General features: G+C 41.3%; 1 protein-coding gene across 8 annotated transcripts in view; it reads left to right on the forward strand.

The window, feature by feature from the left end:
• The window catches only part of TENM3 (teneurin transmembrane protein 3), a 469,013-nt gene that overhangs the window by 318,374 nt on the left and 128,068 nt on the right, over window positions 1-22,571 (forward strand). For all 8 annotated transcript variants that reach the window (XM_056855868.1, XM_056855869.1, XM_056855871.1 and 5 more), the window contains 5 exons: window positions 2,190-2,312; window positions 15,928-16,142; window positions 21,380-21,590; window positions 22,019-22,120; window positions 22,294-22,488. In XM_056855868.1, coding sequence (XP_056711846.1) covers window positions 2,190-2,312; window positions 15,928-16,142; window positions 21,380-21,590; window positions 22,019-22,120; window positions 22,294-22,488 — 846 coding nt within the window. The remainder of the gene's footprint in view (window positions 1-2,189; window positions 2,313-15,927; window positions 16,143-21,379; window positions 21,591-22,018; window positions 22,121-22,293; window positions 22,489-22,571) is intronic.

Consider the following 22,571-nt stretch of genomic DNA (forward strand, 5'->3'; position numbering starts at 1 on the left):
TTTGGAACTCGAAACGATCGTCTCCTCATCGACAAGTCTCTTATCCTTTTAGGATTTCTCACGTTTTGGAGGCTATATAACTAGAGAAAGACATTCTTACGAGAAAACAACTTTATTCCACGTATTTGTACATATTTATTGTTGTATATAGCCACCACGTTTGTCTTTATGGTTGGTGCTATGTATGTTTAGACACCTTGTAATGAATAGGAATCATTGTAGCACATAAAGTTTGTACTTTTGCACCTTGTTGTATGTTTCGCTCCTGTACTAAGTTCCTTATCCTTTGATATTGGTACAGTGGTGCCTTTTTCTCCCCGTATCTTGCATTCCAGCAGATCCCAGGGAGGCTTTGGAAACCCTGAACAGGTGCCTGGAGGAAGTTTTGGGATGGATGAGGACATTTTGTTGAATTAATTTTGACAAAACAGAGGCGCTACGGGTGGGGGGAGATTCTGACCTGGGAATGGGGATAGCTTCTGTTCTGAGTGGGGTGCACTCCCCCTAAAGGAGCAGGTTTGTAGCTTGGAGGCGCTGCTGGACCTGGTCGTCTTATTGGATAAACAGGTGACAGCGCTCTCCAGGGGTGCCTTTCACCAGTTTCAGTTGGTGACCCAGCTGCGGGCTTTTCTGGGCAGGAAAAATCTTGCCACTTGGGTGCATGCCCTGATAACATCTACATTAGATTACTGCAATGCACTGTATGTGGGGGTGCCCTTGAAGGCTGTCCAGAAGCTGCAGCTGTGGCCAGAATGCTGACTGGAATGGGTTGTAGGGACCATATCACTCCATCTTGTTTCACCTACACTGGCTCCCAATTTGCTTCAGGGCCCAATTCTAGGAGCTCTATAAAGTTTGGGGCCTACATACCCGAAGGACCACCTACTCCCATATGAACTTACCCAACCACTCCAATAATCTTTGGGTGCCCCTGTCATCTGAGGATAGACGGGTGGCAACCCACGAAAGGGCCTTTTCTGTCGTGGCGCCAAACTTTAGAACTCTCTCCCCAGGGGCATTTGTCTGTTTCCCTCTATTGTTTTCTGCCTGTGGGTGTAGAATTTTTTGTTTTTGTTTGGTGTTCCCTCACTAACTCTTATTAGCCTTCCTCCCTACCTTTGTGTTTTTATGTGTTTACATTTTTATATGGTTGTATTCTGTTTTATTTAATATTTGCAATATTTTTATACGTTTATATTTTGAATGCATTTTGGTGTCTGAAATATTGTAATGTTTTAGTATTTGGGGAACCTGAATAGGATGGAAAGGTGTTTAAAATAAATAAAATAAGTAGCACAGGAGGTTTTGGCCAGGTTACTCTGGGCATGTGGGAAATGTTTTCTATTCCCACATGAGGGCAATAGAGTTTCTTTGCGCGCAGTAACTTTGTCAAATCAGATTTGGTATCATGATATCACCACAGTTAAGTGATTAGCTAAGATCAAGGGGAAGGAAGAATGACCCCAAACAAGCAGCAGGTTGGCATGTGGAGGGAGATGCAGTGGAAGTATTTTACCTCAGTTATGGATGGCAGGTTAGATTGCTGGCAGCAAAGCACAACCCAAGCATTATGCCTTTTTGATAATGTTTTAAAGTTTTATTTCAAAATCTGTAACCTTCTTAATTTTTTTACTTTAATTGGCACCACTTCACCAAAAGCCCTAGCACACTATCTGCTAAACCAGAAATTGATCCGTTTCCCTTAAATACTGGAGGAAAACAGTATGCTTCCTTGCCATTTTTGTTCCATTCAGTTGGCTGTTAAAGGTCTAACAGTTACAGAATTATTAACCATTTTGTAGTAGAAACCTCTCTTTAAAATGAGGGCTGGAAATAATGAAAGTATGACAGAAGGTACATTCTGTATTAATGTGGGAATTAGTCAAATACTAAGGGAATTATAGGGCATTAGCACAGTGACAGACATGTGTCTCTAAGACGAAATGTGTTGTTGTATAGTGACCGCTACTCATTTGTACTGCATACTGACAATTATCCAAAAATCATGGTATCTACTAAATCAGAGATGTAATTGTTCTTGTGCAAACATGTATTCTTGTTCCTAATATAGTATTCAATGTTTTCTCTAAATTGCGAACCATTAATTGTTAAACATGGACTGTGTGTCTCTTGTTTTCTGTCCCCAAAGATGTGTGAATTGTTAAATGATATGTTTTCTTTACCACCAGCAATGCACCTGTTTGGCCTCAACTGGCAGTTACAACAAACTGAAAACGACACATTTGAAAATGGAAAAGTAGATTCTGATAGTGTGCCAACAAACACTGTATCATTACCTTCTGGTGAAAATGGTAAGGGCTCTTAACTTTTATTCAGATTCCGTTTTAAGATATCAGCATCTTAAGGATCTCTCATATAACTATTGTTACTTTTTGTTTTACATGTATGTTGTTAGGCAGGAAGCAATCTTGGAAAGGATTTTGGGACACATATAGTCATGCCATTACATTCAGCTGATTCTGTGGTTTGTATTGGACATAACCAAGTGAACTACATTGACAGCCCATTCCTGAGAACAGCAGCGGCCGGGAATGACGTGGCTATGGTGGTGCTGCAGTGCCTCCAAAGAGGTTTTGCCACTGCAGCGGGGGGGGGGGATATTTTTAAATAAAAATTAGGAAAAGGGGGGGAAGCCCCATTGAAAACAGCGATGCTACGCCAGCAAAAAGGTGGCACAGCACCGCCGTTGCTTAAGGGGGCGGTCCTGGGCTGAAAGGGGTTGGGAAGCTGCCTAACAGCAGCTCTGCCCCCCCCCCCAGAACACCCAGGGAATGCCTCCTGGGATGCCAACGGGAGGACTTGCACCAGGAGGACACCAGCAGGAGGCCGAGCCGCCTTTCATGGTCCTCACTGCTGCTGCAGTCCAGGGAGGCCGGCATAAGTGCCCCTACGCTGGCGTCCGTGCCAGTTTAGACAGGGCAAGTGGCATGGATGCCAGCTTAGGGGTCACACCCGCTTCCTAAGCCCATTCAGCCCCCAACTTCAGGAATGGGCTGTAAGTTATTTCTATTCCCGTTTTCATCACAGGATCTTTTTAGCTTTATTCAGTTTATAGTGGAAAAGGTGTTTTGTGACAAACATAGCCACAGATAAAACTTTGCTGTTGGGGAAACAAAGGAGACAGCAGAAGGATAGAAAGCGGAGGGCTACAACATTTACAATACCTCTTGCATAGATTAAGGTGGCATGTTTTCAAGGTAAAAACACCTGCTTGTTCTGTTGGGAAAGGGCCCTGCCCCTGAGAGAAGCTTTGGAGCATCTGTTGTCTGGAAATCATTATGTAGAAGGCAAAGCAAGCAGAATGGCTAAATTGTTGTGTTCTAGTTGTGGTCTGCTTGTCTGTCTTGGAAACTGCTGAAGGCTTTCTTTGTGTTATATTGAAGCTGTCTGCTTCCTTCCCTCTGAAATACATCAAGTCATGTACAGTATGTTTATCTTTTTCCAGAGTTGTATTAGGATATTATATTGAGTCTGCCTCTTCCAGGCAATATATAAAAGTCAAATACTATATTAATTTTGTTGTAGGAGCTTTTAAAACACAAACCACATCAAGGGATTATATTCTATTGACTTTTTCTGATTTTGCCCTTTAAGATTTTCTAAATCTTAAAGAGTCTGTGCACTTTTGGCTAACCGAGGCTTTAAAATCAATATTTTTTGAATGGAAAACCTGATTTAAATGGTTGATGAATGCTGTATTTGCTGTACCATTTTTTTTTAAATCCATTTTCCTTGCCCAAGGAACATCTGACCTTTGCATCATTGTGGCTGCTGATGGAATCCTTTTCTGTCCGTCACAGTACACAATTATAGTAATGATATGGCTCAATTTCCCATTTCTGCCATCTTTCAGACATCCTGTCTAAGAGAATGCAGCCTTTCCCCTCCTCTCAATTCCTTTTGCCTCAAATTTGTGTCGTGTATCCATTTGTGTCGTGTATCCATTATCTCAATCTTTATGTGGGTGGCTTCCTACTTATAGCACAGAGCAGAGAGTAGGGAAAGGGACCTATTGTGCATTTAATGAATATACATATACTGCATCAGCAGCTGTGGCTGCCACATTCTTCAGGTATGACAAACTGATGCAAACTTTGATATAAAAACTTCATCTTCAGTAACACTATTGACATATTTGGCATGTGTCAAAAAAAGAGAGGTTGTATTCTTACGACCGTTATTCCTTACTGAAGGATGTGGAATTAAGTCATTATAATTGTCAGTTTCCAACCTATTCCATTTAAGACACTATTTACTTAACACTGAGCAAGTGTGGTGTAGTGTTGGACTAGGATCTGGGAAACCCAGGTTCAAATCCCCACTCTGCCATGGAAGCTTACTGGGTTACTTTGGGCCAGTCACACACACTCAGCCTAACCTACCTTACAGGGTTGTTGTGAAGATACAAAGGAGGAGAGGAGAACTATGTAACCCAGGGGTGTCCAAACTTTTTTCAAAGAGGGCCAGATTCGATGAAGTTAACATGCGTGAGGGCCGACCATTTTGCCTGACATTCTTTGAACCATTAAAATTAAATGCAAATTAACTATTTTATGCAAAGTTTGTTGCAAACGGCATATTTTTCATTTCGTCACATGGATGACAAATCTAAACAGGTGTTAAATCACTCTGCCTTTCATATCTGAAGGCCAGATGGGAAAAAAAATCCAGGAAGCTGAAATATATGTCAGGAACATTGTAAAGTACATTACATATTATTGGTAATAAAGGTTGTCTGTCAACTTTTAAGTTCAAAAAATATGAACAGGAACGTAACTCCAGGTATACATGTTGTGTCCAAGGATATTTATACCTGATTTAGACCAACTGCCAATATCACTTCTGGGGTACACTCTGTCCTGGCCTCAGCAGGAGCCCTGGTGGGTCTTGGCAGATCTGCAACTGGGCAATTACTGGAACCCACCTCTCTCCACGCTTGCAGGCCTTTCCTAGCCCTCGTTTCTGGCACTGGAGATTGTAGCAGACAGTAACCGCATGTGTGTGTGTACAGTTTCCCATGCAACCGGAAGGACTGGCGTTTGTAATACTGTGCAGGGAAATGCCAATTCTCAGGCTTTGCGTCGAACCTCCAGCCTCCCCCTGTTGGGTCAGCCTCCGGCCAGCTCCTTTTGGAGCACCGAGAGGATGGGCTCCGCGCCGGGCTCCCGGGGCGCATGGGCTCCGTACCAGGCTCCCAGGGCACCTGCGCTCCGTGGCGCCTGAGTGCAGTGAAATTCCGGAGGGGGGGAAGGAGGAGAAGCGAGAGAGAGAGAGAAAGCGGAGGAAGGTTTGACGAGAGAAAGAGCGAGCGGGGGGGGGCGGCTCGGGCAGCCTCTTTCCCCCCTCCACCTCCTTGTGAGGAGCAGCTGCTTTAAAAAAAACAATAAATTAAAAATAAACTCCCCTCAGAAATACCCCCTTCCCTTCTCCCTCGTCCCCCACCCCAGCAGAGGGACTATGAGAGGGCGACCAGGTAGGCCGGCCGGTTCCCGGCGGGCGTGAGGTGAGGTGGACGACAATTCGCCGGTGGGCTTCCTGCCTGCCCTCAAGCCCGGTGGTGGTAGCAGGAGGAGGAGGAGTGCCGCCGCCACCACAGACTCCCTCCCCGGGCACTGACAGAGCTCCAGTCCGCGCTGCTACTGCGGCCTCCGCCGGGCTCCCAGGGCGCGCTGGCTCCGCGCCGGGCTCCCGCGGTGCTGGGCTGCTGGGGCAGGAGTGCCCCGCCCCCCAGCTGGCTGTCGGCTTCCGTGCTGGGCTCCCGAGGCGTGCTAGGCGGCGGGGGGAGGGCCCCCCGTCCCCCAGCTGGCTGTCGGTTTCCCAGCTGGCTCCCGTGGCCCGCAGGCTCCGCACTGGGCTCCAGCAGTGCTGGGCGGCGGAGGGGAGGGCCCCCCGCCCCCCAGCTGGCTGTCGGCATCTGAGCCGGCTCCTGGGCGCGCCGGGCTCCCGAGGCGCTGGGCGGCGGCATCCCAGCCGGCTCCCGGCCCGTGGACCAGCAGGGATCCCGGGGGTTGGCCATGGCTCCCAGGGCCCCTCGGCAGCTTTACCCTTCTCCCCAGGGGCCGGATTCAACCGGTCCACGGGCTGCAATTGGCCCGCAGGCCGGACTTTGGACATGACTGATGTAACCGCTTTGAATCTCCATTGAGGAGAAAGGCGGATTATAAAGTAAATAAATAAATGAAAGTTGGACAATGAAGAAAGTAGATTCCTTTGAAATATGGTGTTGGAGGAGAGTCTTACGGATACAGTGGACCGCCAAAAAGACAAATAAGTGGGTTTCATATCAAATCAAGTCTGAACTGTCCCTGGAAGCTAAAATGACTAAGCTGAGGGTATCATACTTTGGTCACATTATGAGAAGACAAGACTTACTGGAAAAGACAATAATGCTAGGAAAAGTTGACTGCTGCAGGAAAAGAGGAAGACCCAACAAGAAATGGATTGACTCTATAAAGGAAGCCACGGCCCTCAGTTTGCAAGGCCTGAGCAAGGCTGTTAAAGATAGGATGTTTTGGAGGATATTGAGTTGTCAAGTCGCTTCTGACTCAAGATGACCTTACAGCACTTAACACACACAAATAAACAAATAAATAAATGTGATGACACTCATTACTGGGACTCTACCCCTAAAGATGTGAACATATAACAAGATGAAGAACCATGCATAAACTATGTATGATTTAGATTTTTTTAACTTTTAGATTTTTTAAAACCATATAGCAGTTATTCTGGACCAGTTTCAAGTTGTTTGGGGTCAACAGTTGGTCCCCTTTTGTTGCCCCCCCACCCAAGCTGATACCATTTGTACTAGAATAGGTACTATGTAAGGAAATCCATTATGTTGTCCTCTCCTTCCCCCTGTCAGGAGCTTGGTTCTTTCCTGTCCAACTTATAAAACTGCAGCTGATTCAGGGGTGTAGTTGGTTTGTTGTGTTGCAACGAAGATAGCAGCCAGAGTGAGTTCAGACCAGAAGGGTTGTTAAATGCCAATACTGCCAGTTCCCCATAGTAAAACAGCACATCATCCCAATTGACCCAGTGGTTAGCCAGATGTGCCAACAGGGGACACGCTCCCTCACAGTTAGATCCTCACATTCCATGCACCATGTTCCTGGTGCAGTTAACTCTCCACAGTACCTGTGCTGTGGATACAGAAACTATTTGGCTGTTGGCTTGGCTTGCGGCTGCAGTGTTGATTGTGAGGCCATTTGTCTGTCATCAGTTACAGTCTCCCTGCTGGCAGGCAACTGACCATGTCTGTTACTGAGGTATGGCAAACTAGATGATTAACTAGATGATGTTCTGTTGTCAGAGTTGATTTTTATTTGATTTGCAATTCAAACATTTTCATTCTGATTTGGTTGTGACCTAGTTCAATTTAGTACTGAATCAACTTACACCATATGTTCACATGTTCAGATTGTCACCAAATAAAGATTAGTGACAATGCAGAAACCAGTCATAGTAATTACTTAATAAGGGCTGCATTCTGCAAAATTTAGCCAAGGCTAGCCTGATCTTGCCAGATCTCAGAAGCTAAGCAGAGTTGACCCTGGCAAATATTTGGATGGAAAACCTCCAAGGTATACCAGGATCAAGATGCAGAGGCAGACGATAAACCATCTCCAAACGTCTATTCCCTTGCAAACCCTACAGGGTTGCCATAAGTCAGCTGTGACTTGACTGCAAAAAAGGAAAAAAAGAATTGTCTGAACAGTCCTCCCTAGTTTTTTGTGATTTCCCCCCTTTATGACTAATCACATTGTGAACATCTACTTGAGAAGCTGCAGTGGTATTGTGCTCTCTCTTTCAAATATTACTCTTCATTGGGTAATTTTACATTCGTTTTACAATTCCATGGGGTTAATTCAGAATATTGCATAAGTACATTTCCCTTGATATAATGTAATTCACTGGTTCACAAATGTAAAAGGTTGAATTAAGTAACTTGAAGTTTGGAGCTTGAAGTTTGCCCTTGACCATTGTGAGACATCCACAATGGAAGACACACATAGAATTCCACATGCTAGGAGAAGTTTAGAAGTAATGCTATGGAGGGTTGGTTCAAACATATCTATTATTAGATGCAACATGGGGAAAAAAGCATGGAATAAGTTTATGCATTCCCATCTCTTCTTTCTGTGCTTTCTACATTTTCCCCTCCATTTCCAATTTGCTATTTAGTATTACATCTGCACTAACAAACTTTGTTTGCCCTGCAAACTAGAAGTGCAAACTTTGGACTGGTTGTGATTCATAATCCTGTTTACCAGGGCAGTCATAATTCATAGTTACTAGTTTGGCTGTACTGGCAGTTTGCCGCAAACTAGAAAGGGAAGGAAGACACAAGCCCCAAGGCTTATTCCGGAGAAATTGAATGAAATCAGGATTAGTTTCCTTTGAATTAGAGAGAGCACTGGAGACGTGTGATGTCTTTGTAATATTTGTTTTATTTACAACTAAAAGGAAAGAATTGTGGAATCAAGTACAGTCCTGAAGCAGGCAGTACAACCATTAATCCTGCATCAAAGTTTTAAAGACAAAAACTGCACCCAAATGATGCCTTCATTGTAGATAACTCTAGCTAGCCACTCACTGTTCTTTGTCTCCTCCAGTTTGAACTGCCACTGCTTCTAGTTTTGTCTCTGTTCATCTCTGAAGCCTAAAGGTCTTTCACCAAACTCCAGCAGAGCTGTCAAGGAGCATTCAGGCTTTTGTTATGTGTCACCAGGTAACACTTTAGACGAAACCATAGCAATATACCAATCTGTGTTAATCAAAGCAGCCCAAAATCATAGCTGTACCCAGAAGCTTCCTTTTGTCATCGATATGACTGCAAGAACGAAGTAATTTCAGACATTTTAGTTTCACTATACAGAAGAACAATATTGACATGTACTTAATGTTAAATTCCAGCCAATTTATCTTTGCTACAAAAGTAACGCATTAATAACATTCCCAGCAGTTTATGACACCTTACCTGCCCCATGCCTCGACAAAAATGCACAAATCTTTTGCAACTCCACAACGTGAATAAACATTCTAGTACGTTCTAGATGTTGTCTATTATTCTATACCTTATAGCAATACAAAATAAAATAATCATCCAAGACATTTCTTTTCTGTGATGTACTAAAAATCATAGAAACATAGAGCTGGAAGGGACCTCAGAGGTCATCTAGTCCAGCTTCCTGCACATCGCAGGAAATTCACAACTACCTTCCCTCCACTCCCCCAATGACTTCTGCTCTATGCCCAGAGGAAGGCAAAAAACCTCCAGGATCCCTGGCCAATCTGGCCTGAAGGAAAATTCCTTCCTGGCCCCAAGGTGGTGATTGGCATTACCCTGGACATGCAAGAGAGGGCCATGAGAGCCGAGCACTGACTCATCCCTTCCTGCGCTCCTTATTATGATCTGCCTAAGTTCTCAGAATCAGCATTGCTGTAAGATGGCCATTTAGCCTCTGCTTAAAAACCTCCAAAGATGGAGAGCCCACCACCTCCCAATGAAGCCTGTTCCACTGAGGAACCGCTTGAACTGTCAGGAAGTTCTTCCTAATATTTAGCCAAAAACTCTTTTGATTTAATTTCAACTCGTTGGTTCTGGTCCAGCCTTCTGGGAAACAGAGAACAACTCCGCTCCATCTTCTATATGACAGCCCTTCAGATACTTGAAGATGGCTATCATATCACCTTTCAGACATCTCCTATCCAGGCTCAATATACCCAGCTCCTTCAACCTTTCCTCATAGGACTTGGTCTCCAGACCCCTCACCATCTTCATTGCCCTTCTCTGGATTTGTTGCAGCTTGTCAACATCCTTATTAAACTGTGGTGCCCAAAACTGAACATAATTCTCCAATTATTAGAAGTTGAAACATAGTGATGATTAAGTGTTAATTAAGATAAACATTATTTTCCATAAATGTCATGGGTACAACATTCTAATACTGCTTAAATCTAATTAAACAGCTTCATAATTAGGTTGTTTATTTTTATAAGAATATTTCCAAGGAAGATTTTTTTAAAAAAAAATTCAATTGAGCTGTGATGGCTGTAGTACTTAACAGTAGTGGTAGGAAATAGTATTGGTTATTTTTTAAAAAATATATTGTGTCATCCCAGATATCTCACTGTGGGAAATATGAATCCAAGGTTATGCCATGCAATTGAATGTTGTGTTACTGATTGCCTATGAATCTAATATTTTTCTTTGATATTCTCATTAAAACTGCCCATGAAAGCTTGAAATTATATTAGGTTGTACTGCAGAAATCACTGTTAATCTTTTAATGTCTTGGTAAATTATACTGAATTCATTCTGTATTATTAGTTCAACTATATTAATTTCTTCTGTTGATTTGTTTAAACATCAGTCTAACCATTTGGTAAATAACATTGCCACAGCTTTGATCTGACTTTCTACTTTAACAGTGGTATGTTATGCAGAGTTACTCCAGTTTAAATCCCTAGGTTTCAATGGGCTTAGACTGGAGTAACTTTGCACAAGATTGCAATGTAAGAACATTTTTTGCTCTAATAAATGTTTAAATGCACCTTTGAAATTATCATACTCAAGCTTTATTGCATTATATTTTCAAGATTCAAATAATTAGCTTTTTTATTGCTGTGTATTCAAATGTAAATATTGAAATAAAATTATGAAACCATACAATTGTTAAAGATAGAAAGAAGTTAAAATATAGCAGTATTAACTATTTGAGTAATTTTAGCATATATTTAGCAACGCGGTTTATCCAGAAGCCAGAACTAGTTTTATCCGTCATAACTTCAATATGGGCCACGGTGCAAAGACTTCTGGACTAGTACTCCCCTACGTTTTATGATTTGTATTTGAAAATATGACATTTTTAAAAATGTAAAGGTCTCCTGTGCAAGCACCGGTCATTCCTGATCCATGGGGTGACGTCACATCCCGACGTTTACTAGGCAGACTTTGTTTATGGGGTGGTTTGCCAGTGCCTTCCCCAGTCATCTTCCCTTTACCCCCAGCAAGATGGGTACTCATTTTACCGACTTCGGAAGGATGGAAGGCTGAGTCAACCTTGAGCCGGCTCCCTGAAACCAACTTTCATCAGGATCCTACTCAGGTTGTAAGCAGAACTTGGACCGCAGTACTGCAGCTTACCACTCTGCACCACGGGGCACATATAAAACTTGATTTGATACTCTGAGAAATGCAGTAAGGGAGCCTTTTCCTCGGTAGCACAGAAATGGCATAACTCCCTCCCAAGAAAGTAGGGCTGCTAAGGCTCCAGTGGGGACGGGGGATCTCCCACCCCCAGGTCCAATTACCACTGCTACTCGAAGTGGTGGAGGGAGAAAAATTAAAAAGAAAAATAAGGCCTCGTGTACTTAAAGGAAGTTTTTAACATAGAGTTGCTGGCAATTCCCACAGCTAATCAGAAGTGACAAAGAGTAACTCTTGGTAAAACTTCCAGTTTTACCATACATTTTCTGGCGATTCCAAGAGCTACACTTTCAGCCCATTCCTTACCTTTTGGCGGCTGGGGACAATGTGGCTGTACCACTACAGTGGCGCCTCCAAACCCATTTCCCAGCCACCGAAAGGCTTTAAAAAGCCTTTTGCCAGCTTTTAAAATTTTAAATGGGGCATTTTGCCTCATTGAGAACAGCAAGGCTGTGCCTGTAAAAAAAGCAGCCACAGCAACGCCATTCTCCCCGCCGGTGTGCTGGGCCTACTGGCAGCTCTGCCCACTGTACGCCCGGGTACGCCCCCCAGGATGCCAGCCCGGGCCTTTGTGGCGGTGGGATGCAGGCAGAAGGCCCAGCTGGTATCCATGGCAGCGCCAGGAGACCTCCGTCTGACCCTCCCCACCGGCATCCAGCTCATCCTGAGTGGCATAAGTAATGCCAGCGCAGTGGGCCCAAATGCCAGCACAGCCCCTTCCTGGCTTCCAAAGGACTTTTGTCCTTTAGGCTCAGGGTTGGGCTGTTTGTCACTCTGGGTAGCTCTAGGAATTGCCAGGAACTCTATGGTAAAAACTTCCTGTAAGTAGATTAGGCCTTATAAATCTTTAAATTTTCTCTCCCAGGATGTTGTCTCCCCCCCCCCCACACACACACACAGCCCTCCCACCCATTGCCAGGCATCTCTCTCTACAAGAGCAGGCCAGCTGACTCCTTCCCTGTTAGTATTTAGGCAAGGACAAGTGCTGTTTTTGATATTTTGTCACCTCAAATAAGGTTCGGTTGTCCTCCTCCTTTCCACTGTTACTTCCTAAACAGCACCATATTAATTCATGGAAAACATCTTTTGGTTTTCATGGCCTGTTAACCCCATTGTTCCCAGTTTTTCCTGTCTTTATCTGCTGTGCAAAGATTCACATCATGCATTTAGTGAAAAAAACTTTTGATAATCAAGCTTATACTACAATAAATGTAATAGTCACTTAATGTAGCAGAAGATTCTTTTTTTCCCCTTTTTTCTTTTTTGCTGCAACAAACCAGCCTTTTAGAATTTTTCTTGAGAATTACTTACTTTGTACCAAGAACTCACCACGGCTTAACCCAGGATTTTCTTTCAAACTCCAGTGATGAATTTGGGAAGATAAAGTAGTGATAGTGATCACGTTTATTGTCTGCGGCCAAAGGCCATCACAATCCACCATGCAAAACATTAAAATAACATTAAAACAACATTAAAATAACTTTAAAACAGTCTGACCCACAAGAAACTAGTATTTAAATATGTTAAGTTCCCTGATTAAAAACAGCTTTAGCTTGGATTTTTTTAGCTGCTAAAGCAAAGAGTGACACTTTGTAGGAAACATCAGGATTGGTGTCTGATAGGAGAAAGAGAAGCTTCTCTGGATCTGGAGAAAGATTTAGGCCCTTTAGAAAAAAATTAGGTCTGAGCTCTGTGTGAAGAGGACAGAATAAGGTGTAATGAATTAGGTCCTCTGGAGCTGCTCCACAAATGCATAGGCAAAAGGCGAAAAGAAAAAGTACATTTGAACATGTGCAGAGTGCCTCCCCTCACTGATCAGAAAGACTTCACTGCCTGTCTTAGTTCCAATCAGAGCAGCCAAATTATTTCCAAATTATTTGAAAAAGACCTGCCATGGCTGGTAAACAGCCACTTGCATTACTATGTCTCACCAGGTCTTTAGAAAATGAATACTGAGTAGAAAATGCTAACTTTTGCATTTTTTGCAAGTTGCTGATATTTTCTCCCTATTCATTCTCTCTACAACGCTCATGTTTTTTATAAAGCTTGATACTCTTTTACTTTTTTAACTGAGTTAACACACCTTGTTGCTTTACTTTGCCTTCGCTTTAATTTCGCCAGCCCCTTTGCAGATTGCAACATACATTCCCTTTCCACTGCTTGAGAATTCATGTTTCTACTGAGCTGTCTGCTGCGCCACCCTCCACCCCAGCCTTATCTCTTTCCCGAGTAGTCACAGTCGATTTGGGATGCATATTTGCATATGTATACGGTAGATAATATTTTTCCAATGTGTAGTACTTTATGCTTGGGGGGAAAAGCACACTTGGCTTGGTGGGAACCGGCCTTGTAGGGACAGACACTGACAAGTTTAAACATGAACTGACACATGTCTGTGAAGAGAGAAGTGTATGAGAAAGTCAGGAGGCAAAAAGAGAGAGAGAGAGAGAGAGAGAGAGAGAGAGAGAGAGAGAGAGAGAGAGAGCTGATTTCTTTGTTGTCAGCCTTAGTGCCCTCAGCCATTCACTCCATCTAAAGAAACCAGTTAGTATATTAGGAGACGCCAATAATGCCAGGAGCATTTCTGTATTATTTTTATGTGCTTCAGGTTATTCAATATGTTCTTGAACAAACATTATCTCGTTTAAGATACAGGCACTGTTTTGTTCTCTGCTGTGAAATGTTGCTATGTCCATCTCAGTTTCCAGAACTCTTGGACACAAACAATAGGTCTGATGTTGGCAGTGATACCTTGGACTGACCTCCAGACTGCATGGGTTGGATCTTGTCATATGCTTCTGCTAAGTGAGGGACCGGGCTCTGGAGGAAGGAAGCTTCTTCCATTGGAGCAAGACTTCTTCCTTCACAGCCTCACTCCCTTCACTGGAGCAAGAGTCCACCCTTTGCAGAGGCAAATCACAGGAGCAAACCCAGTATCTTTAAAAGTCTGCAGTATGCTAGCCATTGTATGCCAATGCATTCATGTTAAGGGGATATTCAGCAGTAATACAAAAAACATCATGAAGTTCACACTGGTGGATATTATAGCTCTGTAGGGAAACGGGGCATTTGAAAATCAGATGTAGGTTCTGCTCAATGTAGCTTTTTGATGTAGTTTATAAACACCAAGAAATTGAAAACTGATGGTAAGCACATTTATAAAAGCACATTGTTAACATGTTTCACCAACACTCTGCTAAGCAATTAAAGTAAGTGGGAAAACCAGAGAGTAAAATGTTGTTTATTTAGTACATTTTTATCCCATCTTTTCTCCAAGGAGTGCAGGTCAATATGCTCTGTTTTCCCCTTCTCCAGTTTATCCTCACAAGAACTCTATAACATAGGTAGGCTGAGACAGTGACTGGCCTAAGGTCACTCAACAAATCCAGTGGGGATTTGGCCTTAAGTCCCAGATACTAAGCCAACACTCTAATCACTGCACATCACTGACTGTACTAACTGTGCTGGGTAGTAGTAGAGGACAGATATAATCATAGACTAGAGTCCAGAAAAATTCTGTGTCTAGGAATCATAGTACTAGTTTTCAAGGGAGACGTAAAGATGTAATGTACAAAAAAGAATTTTAACTGCATCTGCAGCATTAAGAGAGCAATATAAATAAAGTGGTTGAGAGTACTAGTTCACATGACTGGGTTATAGCTTGAAATGTTCTGTTTGTTTCGTGTTTAAAAAAGAAGCATGTGAAGTATAGTATCAGTCACAGTTTAATATATCCAAAATATTTTGTTTATATCAGTGTAAAATGGGACTGATAAAACCACTGTTCCAAATTCTGCAATTTATGTGTGTGTGTGTGCATGCGCACACTCATGCATTGTGTCACTCATTGAGGCTGTTACCGCACTAGGTATTCCCAGCGATGTATCAAGAGTTTGGAAATGTTATAAAAAACATCACTTTAAAAGGGTTTTTGGATGCCACGGCTAAAAAATGGTTGGAAGATGTCTTCACAGCTAAAGGGGCCAAACAAAGTGCGAACATTTTTTTTTTTCATTTTCAAACTCTTAATACATTGGTGGGAATACATAGAAAGTGCGAACAGTATTTTTTATAACATTTTCAAACTCTTAATACATCGCTGGGAATACCTAGTGCGGTAACAGCCTTAGATAAACAAGGTTTTATATAATTCTTTTTCAGTGAACTGACTACATTTTGAAAATACTCGAGAGAGCATTCCTGATGTGTAAATGAATGCTGTACTACCTAATGTAGCGTAAAATTGGACTTATCAGTCCCACTGATTGTTTTGCTAGCTGTTTATATAAGAGTTTGTCTGCAGAGCTGTATATTCCATTTCATCTTAATTTTCAATTGTAAGCTTACTGTGTGTTTAGAGTGAATGATAAACACCAGTGTTAATCCTGCTTAACAAGGTACATCCTTTATTTTTAAAAAAATAGGTCAAGAGTGATCAGAATGAGAGTATATCTTACAACACTTCCCTTAAAAATATACCTGGGGGAAGTCATGGGATTTTGACTTTGAAGATATTTGTGTAAGCTGCCCTTGTGGAGCTAGTTCTTCAGAGAAATTCCCTGGGATAATTAGCTTTCTCTGAACGAGTCTGAAGTAACATTTCAATTAAAATCAGTCTAAATATTTGACTGCTTATTTAAAGAATGAATTAAACAAATGTTTGATCTCTTAATATACATTTTTTACTCTCCTAGGAAAATTAGGAGGATTTGCACAAGAAAACAATACAATAGATTCCGGAGAACTTGATATAGGCCGGAGATCAACACAAGAGGTTCCTCCTGGGATCTTCTGGAGGTCACAGCTTTTCATTGACCAGCCACAGTTTCTAAAATTCAATATCTCCCTTCAGAAAGATGCATTGATTGGAGTCTATGGTCGGAAAGGCCTACCACCTTCACATACTCAAGTAAGAGCTATTTTCATTGAAAGCAAGGGGCGAGTTTGAAAACATCTACTTACATCTAAAAAATATGTTGCGGCTCAGGATTTCAATTCTCTTTTAAATTATTTTTTCACTGTCTATTGTATATATTATGTCTAAGTGATAATGACAGTTACTAGGAAGCCAGTGGGGCCCAGCCCTGCTGGATTGGGTAGGGTCAGAACTTCTGCCACAGAAGAAATGCTTAGACGTAGCTGGTCTCCTTGTTCTTTGAAATTCCTGAATGGGTAATGAAAGCAATGAACAAGTATTTGAAATTTCCTCTCTGGACCTAAGTAGGTGGCAGAAAGATTCCCCCCCCCCCATGACACAATGAGGCTACTGTGAATGTTGTTTTGTCACAATCCTTTTATGCATGGTTGTTTCCCTTGCTGTCACCCCTTCGATGACTTCGGGTCTTTGTTTGGATTATGCATGCCGTTTCCGACTGTCAGAGGTCGCCTCGCTCTCCCCCTGCATTTCCCTGCGTTTGTCCACATTTTCAGGGACCTGTTTTATTTCGAATTTGAAAACGTGGGCAAAACACGGGGAAACACAGGGGGAGAGTGAGGCAACCTCTGATGGTGGGAAACGGCATGCATAATCCAAACAAAGACCCAAAGTCATTGGAGGGGTCACCGCGAGGGAAACAGCCGTGCACAAAAGGCCAGAGTGTGGAGAGGAGACAGATTGGTTCAGACGTTTCATTGGCCAAGGGAAGCTTGATTAGTGAAAGTTAAAGAACCCAAAGAAGGTGATTAGTTGTACAATTAATAGTTCAGAATATACAACCTGCAGCTGCAGTGTGTAAAATGATAGGCTCGATAAAGAATTGCAGTTTAACTTTCATGCATGTGCATTAACATGTATTTGTGTTAGAGGTAAGAGAAATGCATTCTCAAATCAGAAATCAAATTTGTTCAGGAAGGAGCTGAATCCTGAAGAATTACAGCTTTGGCAGTTCTCACTAACAAAAATTTTAAATGACATCCCCCCAAAGGCAAAAATAGGGACAATGATTTAATAGGAACTGGGACCCAAAATTACATTTGAGAATGTATGTGATTCTGCATTTAACTAAAATCACACATTAGTACCGTTTCATTAGTTTATGTTACGTACATTACTAATCAGCCTTATATAACTGTTGCTATAATACATTTTGGCTATGATCTCATTAGAAATTATTTTTAAAACATCTCTCCTGACTTTTTACCCATATTCCCAGATGTTGTACAATGACAGCCACTGGTCTCTCTGCCTGTGTCAGAACAATCTGTGCCGCACAGTTCTCTGTCTTCTCAGGTATCATAAATAAATCTACCAGAAGTAATTGATAGTGGCTGTCCATTCAGAAACAATCAATGGTAGTCTGCAAGTCTTTGTGACACTTTCTTAAAATGTCAGTTTCATTGCAACCAGCCAATCAATGTGTTTATTTAAAGAGACTTTAAGAAATAACGAATGACTTAGCTTAAAGGGGGAAATAATGAACAAATGTGAGAGAGCCACATTTATCCATTGTACCCAACAGTGCAGTCCTAAGCAGAGTTACACCCTTCTAAATCCATTAAAGTCAATGGGCCTAGAAAGATGTAACTCTTCTTAAGACTGTACTGTATGTAGCTTTACCATGCAGATGGAAACCATTTAAAACATTTTTGCATATACAATTTCAAAAAATATATCTGTAGCCGCCAATTTCACCTGTAGCAGTAGAGCCATCCAGCGACATCCATGTAGAGGGGCTTGCATGAAGGAGTTATATTTCAGATGCTTCAGATACATACTTTCTGTGGGCATACTTGAGGCACCTTTTTTGAAACTATATGATGCTATTCTGTTATGCTGTCCACAACTTCAAGCAGGGGTGCATGTATTCACTATATGTATAATGGATTTCACAGCATGATTGAATAAAATGGGTGCGCTTGTTTTATTAGCAGGCTTGCTGTTTGTGACTCGTGGTTTTGGAACTCTATGAGCATGCAGATTCTTTCTATTCTGTGGGTAGTGTTTGAGTTTAGATGTCACAACCATTCAGGATGACATCACTGTTCATAAAAATTTTATGGGTTTCCAAACTGGAAAACAAACAAGGATCACGAGTACCACACCTTCCCCGGCCCCTTCTTCCTCTTGCGATGACTTCAGGTCTTTGTTTGGATTATGCATGCCGTTTTCGACCATCAGAGGTTGCCTCGCTCTCCTCCTGCATTTCCCCGCATTTGCCCGCATTTTCAGAGACCTGTTTTATCTCTTCCTTAGATTTGTTTAATAATCCTGTTATGTGACACTAACCAGAATATATAGCACACCTTAGTAAACAATAGTATAATTAAGGATTTGTAACTGTGAGTATCCATATGTATTATAATAATAACCTTTATTGCTCATTGACATACATCCATATGTATGTAAGAAAATTAATGATTTGTACTTAGCTACTCGTTTAAAACATACTTGTTAGCAGTGAGGACACTGGATTTTATATAAGCAGTGAACCTGTGAAAAAGCGGTAGTGTTAAACATTGCAATTGCAGGTTTTCTTGAATGCTTATTTTGTTCAGCCAGTCACTGAAAGAGTGACATCTGTCCATACTAATCAGATTAAATACTAGTCAGTTTGCTAAAGGGTAGTTTTGTGCTATGTTCTTTTTTAGATAGTGAACAATAATGGATCAGATGTATTGAAGCAAACATTATGCTAGGTGTTTTTACTGAGTAAAGAAGGAGCATTCCCTTCTTTCAGTTCTGCCTACCGAAAGGGTTGTCAGTTTTATTCTGTTCAGGGGCTTCTTCTACAGCTCAGTATATAAAAACCACTTAAATCCTGATAATCATAATTGGCTTCACTAAATCACTCATAAAGTTAGGCTAGGCTTGGCTGAAATTTCAATTGAGTGAGATTCAAAGCTTGAGGGAAGACTGCAGGTTTTTTATATAGCAGTAGATTACCTTCCCAAGAAGCTTTTAATGTAAAAAGCAAACTGTGGTTTGAATGTGGTGCCCAAATTGTTTCCTTATTTCAAAACAAACAAACACAGAGTGGCCAACTCTGGGCAATAGGTTTCCCTTTCTTGCCTGGATGCAGAATATGGAGCCATGTAAGCATAAACTGAGATTGTATCATTGATGGAAACCAGATATATAAATCTATCTGTATAATTAATCATGATTATTGCTATCAGTGGTAATAAAGATTGATTTGAACTCTCAAAAAGCTCCATGTAAATTAGCTCAGTAGTTCTCAAACTTTACCAATCCCACTTTTATTTAAAATTCTTTGTGGACCCTCAGGCTCTCCTCCCTTTGCTGGTACCTGCTACCCAAAATAAATTTCACTGCTGGAACCTGTGATAGCTGGATCACAACCACCCAGCAGAAATTGTAGCTTATTAGCTACAGGCATGTCTGTATCAGGAATTAATGGATTAATCAGCAATGTCCTTAATTGCTTATATCTTCTACAATAAAATAAGACATGCTTCATGGTTTCAATAGAACCAGTTCCACATCCATATAGACTCTCTGTGTAGGGCTTTTTAGAAGAGCGCCCTCTCAAAACAGATGTGGGTAGTACACTGAATCTGGCTAAAAAAAAAGCTTTTCTGTAAACTGGGATAGTTAAGAAATCAATATGCGGACAACAAGAATTTGAATATGTAAACCCCAAAAAAGCAGGAGAGCACACTCAGTGGGCACGGAGAGCAATGCTGTTTAGGTGCCACTGGAACCTATTTTGGGTTTATTTGAATTTAAGAGACATGAGAAGAATTTAAAGAACACACACACACACACACACATATAATAAAATACAATAATTTAAAAATAATTTAATTTTTTTTTTTAATTCCGAGGGTTGGATTTCTCCCTTTCATATTGCTCCGTCTTTGTTTGTGTTCTTTTGTTGTTGTTCTTAAAATGCTTTTTTATGTGGCAATTGGGTTGGAGGGAGGAATTTTCTCTCACAGTAAACTCTACAAGTAAGCCAATTACAAAGCAGCATTTAAAGGGGTGGGGACTTGATTGGAGCTTAGAGATTGCTGGTGCATAGATTCCCTACAGGAAAGTGTGGGTCCAGCGAGCAACGAACCTCAGGTAAAACTGACCCATAAACGACCTCTGTCTCACTTCTAGATTAAAAGGAACTTTACACTTGAAAGTGCAAGAAAACTCTCTGTTGGTTAATAACTTTAAGCTAGAGGCCAACTGAATGAGGGTGGGAAAATGCCTGGAAAGCTTTCAGAGCCATATGTCCTTAGTGCCATTCAAACAATTAGAGTCTTAGTGCTGAACTATTGGTTCCTAGTGACCAGTCAGCACATTTTCAGGATAATGCTCTGAGGTGATCTGGAAGTTGACTGCAAGTTACCACAGCTCTCTGTCAGCCTTTGAAAGAGGATGAAGCTGATTCAATTCCCTTTCCTGAGGAATAGAGCCACTCTTTTCTGAGAAAACTGAGAAGGCTCCATTTTCATGTTGGCCAGACAGGTGCAAGGAGGTTTAACAAAGGACTTGCAGACCCCCTGGAATACCCTCATGAACCATCAAAATCCCTGGACCCCAGTCTGAGAAACACTGAAGTAATTCAAACAATTAGAGCCCTAGTGCTGAACTATTGGGACAATGGGATATAAGAATAATGATAAATAAAAATAAATAAACTCATTAATCCACGTAACACACTTTAAAGTAGACCAGTATTATACCTGATAAGTATGTCAGGCTGAGCATTAGTGACTTAGATCATTCTACCCAGGAATCTCACAGCTTATGAGAAGTTTTAGCCAGAGTTGTTGGAGGATTGGTTCTAATGTTATTAATTGGCCCCCTCAATGTGGGATAATTCTATTATCTGTCGATGTTTTTTTTAACACTGCAATTTGACTTATTGGTTTTTCTTTAGAAAAAGCTATTAATTTGACTTATTGGTTTTTCTTTAGAAAAAGCTATAAAATTAACCAACAATTGTTGATGTGATATACTGAAATGTAAGTGTACCAATAGCAGCATTCAGGTCAGAGTATTAGCATGTAGGCTGGTATTATAGAAACTGTTAGACTCAAAGACGAAATGCAAAAAATACTTCAGGCACTGGGGCCTGACACATTTATTCAGGAAACTTTAAAATCCTATATTCTGCAGAGATGAGTATTAAAAAAAAGGAGCGTTTTAAAATTAATTTATTACATATACTTTTGCACATTTTTCCCTTTCAGTATGATTTTGTTGAACTTTTGGATGGGAGCAGGTTGATTGCAAGGGAACAGCGCAACCTTCTTGAGGCAGAGAGAGCAGGCAGACAGGCCCGATCGGTCAGTCTTCACGAAGCAGGTTTCATCCAGTATTTGGATGCTGGCATCTGGCATCTGGCTTTTTATAATGATGGGAAAAATGCAGAACAAGTGTCTTTTAATACCATTGTTATAGGTAAGCTTAATATTCCCCGTATTCTGTAGCAAAAACTAATGTGAATATTCAGTAAGAAAAAAAATCCTTTGAAGATTGTGAATATTTTACAGAAAATTTATTTTAATTATGTGCAGTTATATCAAAAGATTCATTCTTGGTGCTAAAACAAGATGCTTATGATGTGATGTTAGGCTCTGTTATGAACACACAAAGCTTATAATATTTTCATTAAAATCTTTTTTTAAGTTACTGTAATAACAGTCTACAACCATAATTTAAGTAAATTAGGCAATGTTTACTTTCTCAAAGGCAATAAATAAACTAGTCATACACTTCTAAAAGTGTCTTAATTTGCTGTCATTGACAAGTGCTTTAAGAAAGATCTCATTTTTGTAAAATGCTGTGATTGCAGCGTATTAGAATTTCTCTTCTTACCGGTCTTTCAGAGTCTGTGGTGGAATGCCCCCGAAATTGCCATGGAAACGGAGAGTGTGTATCAGGATCATGCCATTGTTTTGCGGGATTTCTGGGCCCTGATTGTTCAAGAGGTACATAAATTGAATTCTTTCTTAAGTCAATACAAACAAGGGCCAGAAACACAAGTAGTTACTAAAGCAGCAAGGAAAAGAAACTGAAGTACATGTTGTCTACATGTTCCTTTGCTTCTAAAGCTTGATTGAAAAGGATTGCGTTAAGTCTTCTGTCATGTTTTATTTCACAGCAGCCTGCCCAGTATTGTGCAGTGGGAATGGGCAGTACTCCAAAGGACGCTGTCTCTGTTACAGTGGTTGGAAAGGTACCGAGTGTGATGTGCCTAACACCCAGTGCATTGACCCTCAGTGTGGGGGCCGTGGGATTTGCATCATGGGCTCTTGTACCTGCAACTCTGGATACAAAGGAGAAAATTGTGAGGAAGGTAAGTACTAAACATTTACTTAGGATTTGACTGTGGTTCTTCAGTACTGTTTTGCCAGTTCTAAGCCTTGAAAATAAGACTAA

This window comes from Euleptes europaea, chromosome 9, assembly GCF_029931775.1.
Source record: "Euleptes europaea isolate rEulEur1 chromosome 9, rEulEur1.hap1, whole genome shotgun sequence".
Taxonomy (NCBI): Eukaryota; Metazoa; Chordata; class Lepidosauria; order Squamata; family Sphaerodactylidae; genus Euleptes; species Euleptes europaea.